This window comes from Coturnix japonica, chromosome 13 (genome assembly GCF_001577835.2).
Source record: "Coturnix japonica isolate 7356 chromosome 13, Coturnix japonica 2.1, whole genome shotgun sequence".
NCBI classification, from domain to species: domain Eukaryota; kingdom Metazoa; phylum Chordata; class Aves; order Galliformes; family Phasianidae; genus Coturnix; species Coturnix japonica.
The window spans coordinates 7,365,526-7,380,541 of record NC_029528.1 but is presented as its reverse complement, the minus strand read 5'-3'; the positions used below and the strand labels follow the sequence as shown (position 1 = coordinate 7,380,541).

General features: G+C 39.4%; 1 protein-coding gene across 17 annotated transcripts in view; it reads left to right on the top strand.

The window, feature by feature from the left end:
* TENM2 (teneurin transmembrane protein 2) overlaps positions 1-15,016 on the top strand; it is a 1,269,291-nt gene that overhangs the window by 1,238,514 nt on the left and 15,761 nt on the right. For 15 of the 17 annotated variants that reach the window (XM_015875932.2, XM_015875931.2, XM_015875927.2 and 12 more), the window contains 6 exons: positions 1,095-1,238; positions 2,783-3,032; positions 5,846-5,866; positions 9,740-9,972; positions 10,946-11,100; positions 11,589-12,463. In XM_015875932.2, coding sequence (XP_015731418.1) covers positions 1,095-1,238; positions 2,783-3,032; positions 5,846-5,866; positions 9,740-9,972; positions 10,946-11,100; positions 11,589-12,463 — 1,678 coding nt within the window. The remainder of the gene's footprint in view (positions 1-1,094; positions 1,239-2,782; positions 3,033-5,845; positions 5,867-9,739; positions 9,973-10,945; positions 11,101-11,588; positions 12,464-15,016) is intronic. The other 2 variants (XM_032447373.1, XM_015875930.2) reach the window with 1 other exon arrangement.

The following is a 15,016-nucleotide window of genomic DNA, read 5'->3' as shown; positions in this document are numbered from 1 at the left end:
ATACAAGCTCAGTAGCTTTCCACTTGCAGTTTTTAGTAAGAAAGTGGCAAAGTTTTTCTGTGAGAAGCAGATGTAACCAGAACAGTTCTTGTCTTCCTTACATTGTACTTTTTTATCATGTTCTTTTTATGTATTGAGGAGCACATTCAGAGGCTCTAGGCTACCACTGTGTCTGTGTTTCCTAAGCAGCCAGTGGAATAAGCTGGTCACAGGGACTTAGGTGAAATGTAGTCCATAGCTGCACCTTTCTTTCAGTTAACAAATAAATCTTGTATTTGTTTTGCAGTGACTGGCATTCTGCAATGCATTTGGTATCTCCTGCATGCTGTTATTACAGCCCCTTGTAGGGCGTTTGAAATGAGATCGTTTTCCTATTGCTGTTTAATCTAGCAGTACTATAGCTACGTTTAGTACCTTTACTTATACATCTTCGTTCTAGTGGGTGGGAAAATGGGTGATCATCACAATGTTTTTAAGTTTTCATTTTCATTTGAATATCAAGAAAGATTTTGTTGTAACATTGCTAAAAATGTATTGGAGATGTGCCAACATGGAATGAAAAATTTACTTAAATAGTTGTTCTCCATATTTTGCTAAAATCTTCTTTGCCACAGTTCCTTTCTTAAATTCTTGCATGAGATATTGCTTTCCTGAGTAATACACTGTGTGTGCGTGCTTGAACCACACACAGTTGTCACTGTATGTACAGTGCATGTGAAGTGAGCACAATACACACTGTGAACATCCGGCAAATTAAGAATTTGATCTTGTCCTGCTACCCGATAGGAGAATATTATTATAATTCTTTTAATTATATTTCCTGCTCTCTTTTGACCAAAGCAGTTACTTCCCAAAGTCAGTTGTTCAATAAAAGGGATCTGATCCCTGCAGAGTACATGCGAAAGAAGCTTAAAATTTGGGTTTAGTCAAAGATCTGAATTTAATATTGCAGATGAAAAGAGGGAAATGTAATTACTTCATCTGTTTGAGGTTACTGGGGACTGGAATTATGACCCATCTGAATGTGCCTTGGACATTTAATTCAGTGTCTGTTCAGCAATTATAGGTGATTTATATTTTTATTTTTATTTCAGTTTCTGTGGGTTTTGAATATGAAACTTGTCCCAGTTTGATTCTGTGGGAGAAAAGGACAGCGCTGCTACAAGGGTTTGAACTAGATCCTTCAAATCTAGGAGGATGGTCTCTGGATAAGCATCATGTACTTAACGTCAAGAGTGGTGAGTTAGTTCCACAAGTTTTCTGAGCTATATGGAGTTTTGACTGTGAATGCTTCTTATTTACAATATCTTTACCCTTTGCAAAATTTGATTTCTTCTCTCTTTTTGTTTCACCTTTAGCTTAGTAAGGAATGGAACATGTTTCAATTGTCAGAAAGTATCTGTATAATTTCAACTGACTTTGTACCCTCCTGCCAGCATCACTTTCTAGAAATCCAGATCTTCATCCTCTGTTCCGTTGTTCATTCATTCCCCTGTAATTAGTTCCTGTCTTCCTTCCATGTTCTTTTCCTTAACCACATTCATTACCACCTCCCTTAATTTGTCCTTTTCCATTATAGTCTGAGGTAGGGTTTCAAAGGAGTATGAGACTCTGACAAGACACTGATTCTTATTTGTCTTTTCCTTTTGACACCTGTTGTAGATTTTTTTCCTCACTTATCTTTAAGTATCCTAAAATGAATATTCTTAGGCTTCACATTTTCTCAAAGACTGCTAAGGAGTTGAATGCTTGGGAATACATTTCGTTTCATTCCTGCTAAGTGCTTTGTGCAGCTTTTCTGCTCTTTCATGCAGGAATACTCTGCATCAGCAACTTGCACAATATATTATTGTCCAAGAAACCTGAAGGAGCATTCAGAACAGGCAAGATCAGGCTATTTGAACACATTTTTAAGTGCCATGCAGCAGATCAAATGCTTCTGAGATGGCCATTTGGATAGAGCATGATATTCACTGGTGACAGCAGTGATGGCAGCTGTACTTGTCCCCGGGGAGCCAGTTATTTTATGTTAGAGTCACACAACGGTATTTCTAAAAGAACATGAGGCTAAATAAATCCAGCCAGATTTCTACAATCTTTGATGGCATTGAAAACTCCCTTCTTGGAACAGATATGTACTTTTAGAACAAGTGTGTTTAAAAGGGAAAACCCATCTAAAAGGCCTTTCTGGAAACCTAATAAGGACCTTACCACTAGCTCCCCTCTTGTCTTTCATTAGTGATCCATAGGAGCTCTTCTAGGAGTTGTGGCTTTCATTTTCTGCACTGACCTCTTTTCTATCATCTCCATTTGTGCAAGGAAAAACTGAGAGGTGGAAATAGAAGAATAAAGTTAGCAAAAATTCCAAAAAAAATGCAACACAAGAAACTGGATTCAGAGGATCAGGGTGCACTAACAGGTGCACATGTCCTCTGTGCTGCTGGCATCCTCACTTCACAGTTAAGACAGCCTGAACAACTGTGCCAGCCTGGAGGGATGTATGATGACATTTTCTTTCATAATGAAGACCAAAGTACTGTGGGTTTAAGCTTGGATTTGTGTTTGTAGCTGTGTATGTGTGTGTTTTTTAACAGAGAATCCTCATTACACCTTTATTGTTTACTCCTGCAGACCTATTCAGCTGTTTTTGCACTGCTGGAGAGCCAAGCATTGAAATCATATCACTGTTCAGTCCTTAACAGCAGCTGCTGAAAGGAGAACTACCTGAAGTCACCTGTAACAAATGACTGTAATAACCACTTCTCCTCCTGTCTGTTATTAGGTATATTGCACAAAGGCAATGGAGAAAATCAGTTTCTCACTCAGCAGCCAGCTGTGATAACCAGCATTATGGGGAATGGGCGCCGAAGAAGCATATCCTGTCCTAGCTGCAATGGTCTTGCAGAAGGAAATAAGCTTTTGGCCCCTGTAGCACTGGCAGTGGGAATTGATGGAAGTCTCTTTGTTGGAGATTTTAATTACATTCGGCGTATCTTCCCATCCAGGAATGTTACTAGCATATTGGAGCTGAGGTAAGGTGTTAGTCCTGGGACTTTGATTCTGTAGCCTGTGCTTAAATCAGCCTTTACCATTATTTTTATAATTTTGTAAAACATTGTCACTGTCAACCTATTCAAATTCCAGTGGAGAAATGGGGCACAGAAGTGCAGAGTTCAAAGTCTGTAGCTAATCAGAGCAGTGTTTATAGAGAAGGATGAAGTGTATAAACAAACTGAAAGACCAGTAGTGCACACCATCTTATTCTCTCCTGGTGGTGATCATTTGACACAGTATTTGTATATTTGTTTCATTTGTATATGTATTTTAGTTTTATTTGTAAAATGCAGAATTATTGCCCTTAGCTATTGAGCAGTAGTGATAATTAAAGAATTAACAGTCTTAAGAGATTAGAAAGGAGGTTTTCACATCAACAATTTTGAGATCCACTTTTCCACTTTTTTCCCTTTCTTGTAGGTTTAGTTCTGTAGGTTGGCTAGTGCAGCAAAAGTTGGCATACAGAGTGACTTTGCACCATCAGAATTCTTTGTAAAATCATATCTCTGTTCCTTTCAAAACACTGAGGTTTTGTCACTTACCAGGGAGGGCATGAGTGTAGAGTGTACCACTTCACCCATTTCTGTTTCATCTCCTTTTTTTTGTTCCTCTAGTAGAAGGAAGAGCTATTGCTTCCAACTGCAAGTTGTGTAACTGTTCTTTATTGTTGATACACTACTGAGTATTTGGCAGAAAGCTAATGAGAAGTGGCTTGCATTGGCTGTCCTTTGATACCTCTGCAACCCGCTCAGGCAATAGGATCAGTGCTCTTGTAAATTTGATATAACTGCAAAGCACATTGATTATTACTATTTTTTTTAGTAACCAATACCTCTTCTTCTACTGTGCTTTTGTTTTTTAATTAGTGGGGGGAAATGTAGAGTTAAAGAGCTGTTAAGGAACAAGAGGCCTAGCTCTATTTCACACCTCTCTCCCATTCATGTCATTCTGTTGATGTCCCTGTTGTGAATTCTGATTTATATAAGAGAAAAGAGATCAGACTTGGGCCAAATCAGCTCTGAGATCACCGACACCTGCCTACATGCCATCAGGCTGCCTTATTCTCCAGAGGTTTTAAAAAAACACACAAGTAATAGATGATCCAGTGCTTTCTGATTGGCAGCTGGTGTGGCTGTATGACCTGCTATAAACATTTCTATCAGCATACACTATAATTCCGCATTACACAGAATATGCTGATGTTTGTTTTTTCCAACTAGTTCAGTTCCACCTTGCTGTCTAGTGAGCAGGACTATAGCATTATAGGTGAAGAGAAACATTTTCAAACTAGTGTAGTTAATGTAAGGCATTTATGTCCATATCACCTCCAAATGTCAGTCACTGGCACAGTTTCTGAGCAGTTTCTGCGGGTCTACAACATTACTAATTTGAGAAGTTTGGTTTCCACATAGGCAGGAGACAGCTCAGACTTCTCAGCATGTGTGAGGGATAACAGGAAAGACAACATAAAGATGAAGATGAATATCTTCCAATCCTCCTTTTGTCCATTTTCCTTTATCTTATGAACGTATGTTTTCCACAGTGTAGTCTCTTTAGCTTCTTCTACAACTATTAGCAATGAACAATGAATCTGTTATGAGTACTGTTGGGCTGCTGCAAATGACTTTACACCCAGGCTTTTAGGATTTGTGGTGGCCTTTTTACCCCCTGTTCTCTGAAGAGAATTAGGTAGGATCCATTCCAGCAAACACTATGTACAGAAGTAGCTGTGCTTCACTGACCATACTAAAATGTCTGACTCAAATGGCTTTAATCCCCCAGCTCTTAGGCATTTAAGTATAAACTGGAGTGAATCTGCAGCAAGTATCAAACATAACATGCTTCCATATCTATTTCAACAAAGTGTATTGCTTTGTTTCGATTTCAGAATGGTTTGGGTTTTATGTAAGCCAATATAAATCCTGAGAAGCTGTACAAGACAAAATATGCCAGTGTGCTTATTTCCTTTGCACTGTGCTTTATGAAGGTACCTGATCTGAGCGGCTGATAGGAATTTTCACTCGAGTGCTTCATGTCGCAGGCTGGGGGCTGTGCATTGAGTTCTGCAGGAGTCATGCACCTCACTGATTTTTTCAATGTATATTCCTAAAAAGAAATGATAGACACAGTGAAGCACTATCATGTGGAGGATGTATTGACTTCCAGGAAGCAAAGGATTTGGCTTGCATCTAGAAAGTACACTAGGCATCAGTTAATGCTACATATCTGCCATTGTACAGTATTTTACTGCCAACTTAAGAGATTTGGTTTTTTAACCTACTATTTGCTTTGATTGACTTAAGTAGAATCTAGATAAAATGCATCTTAAGTGTTTCTTTAGAGTCTGGGGGAATAGAAAATAAACTGTGTAATAGAAATTCATTTAGAAATTGCTTGTTGGAAAACTGTTTTGATGAAAGAGTTGCCCATAGCTGGCAATATCCTAATCCCCGTGCTTCCCCATTCCCACCTTTTTATAAAGAAAACTGCCAGTTCCTCTCCCTCCCAGACCACATATATTTCCATTTGAAATCTTTCCCAGTGCTCCATAAAGCTTTCTGCAGCGTATACGGGGGTGGGGGATGAGGGAAGGGGTATCATACTAGGGAACTAGTTGGCAGGTGGATCCCTCCCAGTCATTCTTCATCTGTAAACCAAGATAAGGCTAGTGCTGAAAAGAGGTACCTTCTCCTATGTCCTTTTGTAAAATAAAACAAATACTATGTTTGCTTTACCATCTATTCTTCAGCTAACTGTTTGTTCTTTTTCCTTCTGTTCCCCTTCTATAAAGAAATAAAGAGTTTAAACATAGGTAAGACATGAGCTCTTTCCCATATAATTTGATATGGTTTGTTTGCTTCATTGTGTTTGCTTTTTGTGTTGTGCTTCTTGTGTAATGTTCTGTTCTTCATGTACCATATATAGAAACATTTTATGTGCTAATTGTGTGTTATGAATATGATAAGCATTAGCAATTACAAAATGTAGTCAAAAAGCAACAAAACAAGTTATGACAGTAATTAGAAACTTATAGTAGAATGCAAGTATAATGAACCCCAAGCTAACTTCTACATCATCATTTCTGCCTGCTGTCTCTAACTGGTTTAAATGGTTGAGACAAACTATGAGAGCAGTTTTATAAATGCCAGAGAGTTTCACAAAAGCACCAATGACTGGAAATAGGTCAGAAATGCACTTTCTGGTCATTAGTAACCCCCTGAACAATGTCCTTATAAATAAGTTAGTTTCTGTTATCTTCCATTGAAAGCATTCAAGAGCTAGTAGTGTGAAATTACTAGAAGGAATTGCTGTATGATTTACAAGGGAGGAGTAACATTTCTGGTTGTGAGAAGTAAAGATTTTTCCTCTTGTCTTACCTCAGCACTAGGATTTCTGAATGGGAACAGCATAGGAAATGCTTGTGCCTTCTTCAGTGCCACACACCTTCACCCTGCTTAATATCAAGGGCAAGAACAAGAGAAGCTCTTCCATACTGTTCTGTCCATGACTTCTTTAAAGCCATATTTTGGTATCCTTCCATTTCTGCTATGTGAGTTAGATACAGAAGATAGTCTGACTAAATAATGTAATTTCCTGTTCACAATGTTTTGGTGTATGGAGTCTAACTCCGCTGAATTTTTTTATCTAGATGAATTCATTCACAATTTGCAAATGGTTATTGGTGATGCTGGAGGCTTCTCATTTGCAACTGTAAGCTTAGTTAATTCTTCAGGTGCGTAAAGATTTGCTCTGAGCAGCTTCTCTTTTTCAGTTGTATTTCAAGAAAAGCTGTTGTAACACTGTTTATGCATGTATGAGAGGAGCAGCAACCAGGAGCTGCTGCTGCCTGTACTTGCTATCAGGTTCAAGGCTTCCTGGAAGATGGAGTAAGGCTGCAGGTTGTAACTGCCATGCACACTAGGGAGGACTAGAGGAAGAGAGGCTTCTGGGCAATATCAGATGTTATAGAAAGTATTTTAAAGCAAGGTATATTCCTTCATTTCCTGCAATTCAAATAAAAGATTGAAATGGTGCTGAGAAAAGAGAAGCTTTAGCTGCTTAGATGCCAGTCTGAGAACTATGTACATTTATAAAATACATCCCTGTTTGAGGTAATACCTTCTTCAGTTTTTCTTACACAGCGGGTGCACGTCCACCAGTTGTCTTGTGCCAGAGATAAAAATACATTTTGTGGAGCATCTTCCCCTGCCTGTTCCCTTACCAGGCTCAGGAGCAAAAGTGAATAGGCAAGGCTAGCAGCTGCACTGAGTTGTGCCCTGCTCTGGAGCAAAAGCTAACAGCCCACACCCTGACAAAACTGCTCTGAGGGAGATGCCAGTAGAGAAATACACGTTGAGAGCCATGGCCTGCAAGAGAGAAGAGGGAGATGAGCCCATGTTTCGCTGCTGTTCTTGACTCTGATTCATACCTTGTGCTGTGCTGATAGCAGCAGGACACACCTAAGACTAGCTGTGGGCAGGAGGGAGACAGGGGCACGCTTATGGGAGGGCAGGCACAGGCTGGAAAATCCATATCTGAACAGTACAGAGACTTTTCCCATGGCTCACAGGGCTGCAATAAGGGTAGAGCAGCTCCCACAGTGTCTGCTGAGAGCACCCCAGGCCAGGGGAGTTCCCTGCCATAAGCAGGCAGCAGATAGGTACATGCCTCTCCAGCCTGTACCTGCCTCTTCCCATGTCAGCAGTGTGCTCTGGAAGAGACAGGCAGAAAGCACTGAGGATGATAACACAACAAGCCCATGGCAGCAGTGTGTAAGCACTGTCTGTTCTGCTGCTATTGCGGAGGTTTGACTTAAATTTGGGTGTGTTTGCAAAGTGAAGTATGACACAACACAATCATCACAGTGAAGTTTCTTCCGAAGTGTCAAGGGAAAAGTGTGATGAAAGTTGAGCAGAATTTCAGAACATTGAGTAATATGCAGGTGTTTGCATGGCTCAGATACTTGGGAGAGTGAGGAAGTAATTGGAACAAAATATTTTGCTATGTGGCAAAGATTAGGCTTTGTTTTGGAGGGATGAGAAGGAATGTGGTAAAAGTGTAGTGAAGAGGTGCAGTTTGCTGCTGCAGATCAGGAGAGGAACTTGGAAAACAGAGATTGTGCTCTAATTTCAAGCATGTCACTAGTCTCCCTGTATAACCTTGTCTGCACCACTTAACCTCTCTGTGCCTCAGTTTCCTCCTCTGTAAAATGGGTGTAATACCCATGTTTATAAAGCACTTTGCAATTCATGCATGAAATAAAACTGCCAAGTATTTTTTTGTTTATTGTATTTATTCATCTCTAATTTCTACACTCCTAGACTTCAGCAAATGGCATTTATTCTGCCTATTTAAGTTTGATCAAACAAATCTCCTTCCTGCTTTCTACGGTTTTAGAACTAATTGCTATTGACATAAAGTCATGACATGTCACAGACTGGCATAGAGGAAGATAACTGTAAAAAGTGATATTTTGGAGCCTCCTCATTCCTCCAAATCCACTCATGACCACAGAAACGCAGTTGTCTTTGTTACTGATAATCATCTGCCAGAAGTGCCCTTACTTTACCTTCAGCAAATCTGGTCAAGAAATGGCTTATGTCCATCATAACTTATCTCTGAGTATCCTCACTCTTGGAGATGGGCACCTTTGCCACTTGAAACTAGGAGTGTGGATATTTGGAGGCAGATCTCTCTGGTTACTGGTAAGTAACCTTCATTATTTTTCTTCCTGTCTTCATTTGTCTTCTGTGTTTTGAAACCACCATTGACCTTATTTATGCTCACCCATAGGCAACAAAGGCTGGAAAATTCAGATCATGCTTAACATCCAACTAAATTGAGTTAAACTAGCCAGGCAAGAGTTTGAAAATATTTCTGCACTGCAGTTCTGTGTGTGCGAATGTATATATATCGCTAGAGATTGACATTTCTCAATTTGCAGATGATTTGCTAAAGTAGTTCCAAAATGTGACAAGCTGTCAAAAAACATATATCTCATATGAGAAGTAGCTTCCCATATGAGCACCTGTTCTAATCTCAAACTGAGGACCAGTTTGTCAGTAACAGAAGGTTTGGAGTTAAAGTCAGACACTCAGGGTCTCTCTGGTTTTAGTTACATAACCAACTTCATCTACCGTAAATGAGATTCTTGATAAGAATGAAGGAGAACGAATTTGCTTTAGGAGTAAATTTGTTATGCTTCAGTCTTCTATTTATGCAAGACCACACAAATCTTGTGGCATAATATACGTGACTCAGGAGCAGATTTTTTTTTTTATTTTTTATTTTTTTTTTTTTTTGGATGTTATTCCTATGACTTCTCCTTTCAGGAGAAAGATGGTGTTAGCAGGTAGATATATGCCAAAGAGGATGGACCTAAAGCACATCTGAAGAGCTAAAGAGATGGATCAGGAAGTCCACCATATGGTTCTGCCTTATTGGGCTTTGTTATGCAGTGTTTGGTGTAGTAAGGAGTATGAGATTTGGAATGACAATCCTGAAACACTGACCAGTCCCTAGCCAAGTTAAATCTTCAAACAGAAGTTCTTCATACCTCAAGTCCGTATGTAGGTGTCAGACTTTCCAGATCTCGGTGTGTCTGCTGAATATCTAAGCTCTGAAAGCCTGTGAAGTTTGTTGACTGCTCAGCTCTTTTTGTTTTATGCTTCCTTTTTCTCTAAAGCAACAATCCTGCTCACAAATACTATCTGGCCGTGGACCCTGTTTCGGGCTCTTTGTACGTATCAGACACCAACAGCCGACGGATATACAAAGTCAAATCTCTCACTGGCACAAAAGACCTAGCTGGTAATTCTGAAGTGGTGGCGGGGACTGGAGAGCAGTGCCTGCCCTTTGATGAAGCACGGTGTGGTGATGGAGGGAAGGCAGTGGACGCAACCCTAATGAGTCCTCGAGGTAACGTAGTTTAAAAAAGACAGCAGTGAAAATGACTATGTGAGGCTACACTGGATGTGGAAATAATTATCTGGCAATTAAATCACTACTTGCTTGGTAATTTTTATTCCGTGCTTTAATTACAGTGGATTGGCAAGTGTTCGTGCTTTGTTTAGTTAAGCAAACTTTATTACCCCAGCACTGAATGCCACTAAAGGAGAACAGAACACAAATTAGCAAGGTACCACTTGCTCCATGAAGCAAACATGAAAACTGGAAAACAAGTCACTATTTGAGATGGGGTATTCTGGGGAGAAAAACTGCCTGCTATGGCATTTTTATCAGCTTTTATACGTCACCTTAGAAGTTTCTGGTTTTTAGAAAACAATTTTAAAAATGATGTGGAGATTTGGGAGATATGTTGCTGTTTAAGATTTGAATTAATCAGATGCATTGCCAGGTGTTTCAGACACCTTTGTTTCTTTCTAATGGTTGAAAAGTAACTAGATGATAGTAAAAGTAAAGAAAAATGAATAAAAACAAGAGGTCCTTTCTTTGGTTGGATAACAGTTTCTGATTCTATGTACAAACTGTGTTCATGGGACAGAACAGCTTTACATAGCAGTTGAGAAGATGAAGCTTTCTCTTCTCTCTCTCGACATTACAATGAGTACTACTGCAACCAGTGTAAGGCAGATTTTTTAGAAGAGTATTTCATTTTCAGACCAAGAACTGGGGTAGGCAGTGCACCAAATTAAAGCAGGAAGGTCAAGTGAGACCTTCCCTCATGCCTGCCCTCCCCCATGACAAGCAGCAGCAGCATTCTGTGCCTCCAAGAATTCACTTTTCATTTTCTATGCCCTTCCTCTTCAGGGATTTACAATTCAGAAGGCAGGAAAAGTAAACAAGCATTGCCACATCGTAAACTTGTTAACATTATTAATCCTACCTTGAAGCAAGGAGCTTCACTGATGACTATTTTTCATACTTGCAGGAATTGCAGTGGATAAGTATGGTCTCATGTATTTCGTTGATGCCACTATGATTCGAAAAGTGGATCAGAACGGGATTATATCAACTCTGCTGGGCTCCAATGACCTAACTGCTGTTCGACCTCTAAGCTGTGATTCCAGCATGGATGTCAGCCAGGTAAACTCTTACATTTTTTTACTGCTCAGCCTTGGAAGAGATGGGCAACTATTTTGGATGACTTTCTGGCCACTTAAGAAATATGTTATGTGCTGCAAGACAATAGCATGTTTGATTTGTTACTGAGATGAATGAAGTATTCTTTTACTGTGGTCAATGCAGGTTATTTATGCAACAATAGTGAAATAAGGTTGAGATAATCGAAGTTATTGTCTTAATTGCCTGTTTTCTGTAATCATTGTAGTTTCCACAATGTAGCGTTCATTCTTTGCACCAAAGCACAATTAGCCAAAGTTACCATTGCACATAGCTTTAATATTTCCAAGAAAGAAAATAATTGTTTGAAGTAGTTGCAGTTCGTGGCTTAGTTTCATGGTTTACGCTGATAAACCCCTCACTAATTTGCTGTTGTTACACATGGAATTTTAAACACTAGAAGTGTACTTTTCAGTTACGAGTTTTACAGTAATAATTTGTGCAACTCATAGGTACGGCTGGAGTGGCCTACTGATCTCGCTGTCAATCCCATGGACAACTCACTTTATGTCCTAGAGAACAATGTTATTTTACGGATCACAGAAAACCATCAAGTTAGCATTATTGCTGGACGCCCCATGCACTGCCAGGTTCCTGGTATAGACTACTCTCTTAGCAAACTGGCTATTCATTCTGCACTTGAATCAGCCAGTGCCATTGCCATCTCACACACAGGAGTTCTTTACATCAGTGAGACAGATGAAAAAAAAATTAATCGGCTACGCCAGGTAACTACCAATGGAGAAATATGCCTTCTTGCAGGGGCAGCTTCAGACTGTGATTGCAAAAATGATGTCAACTGTAATTGCTATTCTGGGGATGATGGGTATGCCACTGATGCCATCTTAAATTCACCATCTTCCTTAGCTGTGGCCCCAGATGGTACCATCTACATAGCTGATCTCGGAAATATCCGCATTAGGGCTGTCAGTAAAAACAGGCCCATTCTTAATTCTTTTAACCAATATGAAGCTGCATCTCCAGGAGAACAGGAGCTGTATGTCTTCAATGCTGATGGGATTCACCAGTACACTCTCAGCCTTGTTACCGGGGAGTACTTGTACAATTTCACCTATAGCAGCGATAACGATGTCACGGAGGTGATGGACAGCAATGGCAACTCCTTGAAGGTCCGTCGGGATGCCAGCGGAATGCCCCGCCATTTACTGATGCCTGATAATCAGATTGTCACGCTGGCTGTTGGCACTAATGGTGGACTCAAACTAGTCTCAACGCAGACTCTGGAACTTGGATTAATGACTTATAACGGAAACAGTGGTCTCTTAGCAACGAAGAGTGATGAAACAGGATGGACAACATTTTATGAGTAAGAATGTTTTTGGATATATTAAGCATACTTTTATTTTTCAAATGGTAGTGATGGGGCCCTGAAGTGATCCTACTGAAATTTGTTGTAGGTTTTTCAGTGATACTGAATAAGGCCTTTGCACCTCAGTCTATTATGATGCTGGACATAATTAAGTGGCTGCTTGATTTCATCGGTTTTGCCGTGTCCTTTAGGTGGGTACAGAACCACCTAAACTCCTGCCTGTAGTTTGAGGCCAGTGGGGAAGTTTACCCACCTCCAGCACGAAGGACTGTGTGCGACATTCAGAAACGTGCTTTTGTTTTACCAGCTTGGGCCCCTGTTCCTAGTCACCAGCAAGACTGCAGATAATTTGAATCCAAGCCAGCCCCCAGCAATCTGTGGCTCCTACGGAGCTGCATGTGTCTATAAAACTTAATACCATGGTTTCTTTCTTTTAGAGCTCAAATTATCTTTCTATTCAGGCTCATATATTACTCATGGTTGATAAAATGTTGATTAACTTTACTGATTGTTCATTCTTGAGACAAGTGAGGAAATTACATCCCCAGCTATCTGTCAGACCCCTGTGTAACTCACATAATTTGTTGATAACCCAAGAGCACATTGGCGTTCATGAGCGCATAGATTAAAAAGCCAGAATTTTCTCTTTAAATGGAATTCATCAGATGAGGTTCAAAAGCATATTAAGAACCTAGAAAAGAACAGTCAGATTTTCTTTAATAATTTTCATATTCTTAGTAGTCTTATTGCCATTTATTGACCAAAACATTTTAAAATAGAATCTAGATGGAACGTTGTAAATTCATGTATGACTTCTAAGTATGGTAAGTCTGATGCCTGGATTATTATTATTTTTTCAGAGAAATAACTATTTATTACTAAATGCCATTTTTCAAGTAACCAGCTAGAAAGTATAAACTGGATCTTATGTTTGACTTTAAATTATAGCCTCACTTTTAAGGTTGCAGAATAGTGATAATGCACACGTTTTAGTTTATTAATGTATTCAACTTGGCCAGCGTTTTCTTATTTTTTAGAGCAAACTAATGCAGGATTATAAGGAACTGTGTTCAGTCTGCTCAGAATACATCAAAATTAGCATTGCTCATCAGTGCTTTGCCCACAGTGCCTTTTCCTTGCATAGGAAGGCAGTGCCCTCTCGTGGTCCTCCTCTAACGTGGCCCTGGAAATTGAACTCTGTCTTCACAGGGACTCAGTAGAGATTTGAAGGTTTTTCCTCCTTAACATTTAGCAAGGGTATTTCTGTAACAGGAGTTAGTTACAAAAATAATCCAGTGATTTTATTCCTCATTCGCATAACTGTGCCCTAACAATTCTCACAGAATTCAGTTTGTTGCGCATTTCAATGTATGCGTGTATATATGCAGAAAAGCATACGCACCAATTATTTTAATATGCAGTGAATACAAATACACAGTGAAACTGTGCTCTAACTGGGGTAACAGAAGCTCCATACCTTCAATGTATCCAGAATCCACCTCATATGAAGACACACACATGGCCTTATCAGGCCTGATCATCCAGCCTGATGCTGTGTCGTGCTGTGATATGTAGCAGCTGCTTCCAACAAAGACAAAAGAAGTCTCGAACTGATTTGTATATTTTTATATTGCCAGCTTTTCCTTTTTCCAACTTGATTAGAATTGGGATTGTGTCATGAGGAAGAAAGTTAGATAACCCTTTAATTCCGGTATGATTCCATTCTTATTATTCAGATAGATGCCTGCTTTTTGTAGCCTGCTAAGTGCTCGCTCTCAAGAATACATAAATTCAAAAGAAACCTCAATAATATGTCACTTCTAAATTACAGAGTACATAAAAGTTTTCAGGTTTATTTAGGGTTTTTGTTTTGTTTTGATTTGTTTCACTTTTCATGTTTTTTTTAATAGTATTTCATTGGTGCAGTGCATAAAACAGCAATGCCTCCTTTATACAATGGTATCACAATCTGTATATAATATTAGGTAGTGGTTCTTTTATGCCTAGCTCATAAACTAAATGGTCTGCAGATCATAGAGAGTACAGTTGTCCTAAAAACCCTTCTAAGATCTGCCATTTATGTATTCAAACACTGTGACCAGCACTGGAGAAAGTGTCCTGGGAGAGGGAAGGGGCAAAACACTGGTTTGTAGAAATAGCATTAGCATGTTCCTGTTTTTCTGTTTCAGTCTCTGTACATCCTCATCCATATTTACTTTTAGATTGGCCTTGGACTTTGAACAGAGATTTTCTGTGAGTAGCCCACAGCAATCCCTAGGAATTTTTCCTGAGTTAATTAAAAATCCAGCAATGTGAATGAGAAGTTTAAATTAATCTGTCTCATTTGCATTACCTAAAATATATCCGCTGATGGGGAGTTTCACCAGCCATTTTTCTGGATATTCACCAAGCTCTACATAGTCTGAAGTCACTCATAAATTTCTCTAGTTTTGTCCTATGTAATATTGTCTCTTCTGCAGTGTTTGGCACCTAAGTATTCTCTTCATACCTTTGCTAATCACTAGGCACGCAGATGTCATCACATACAGA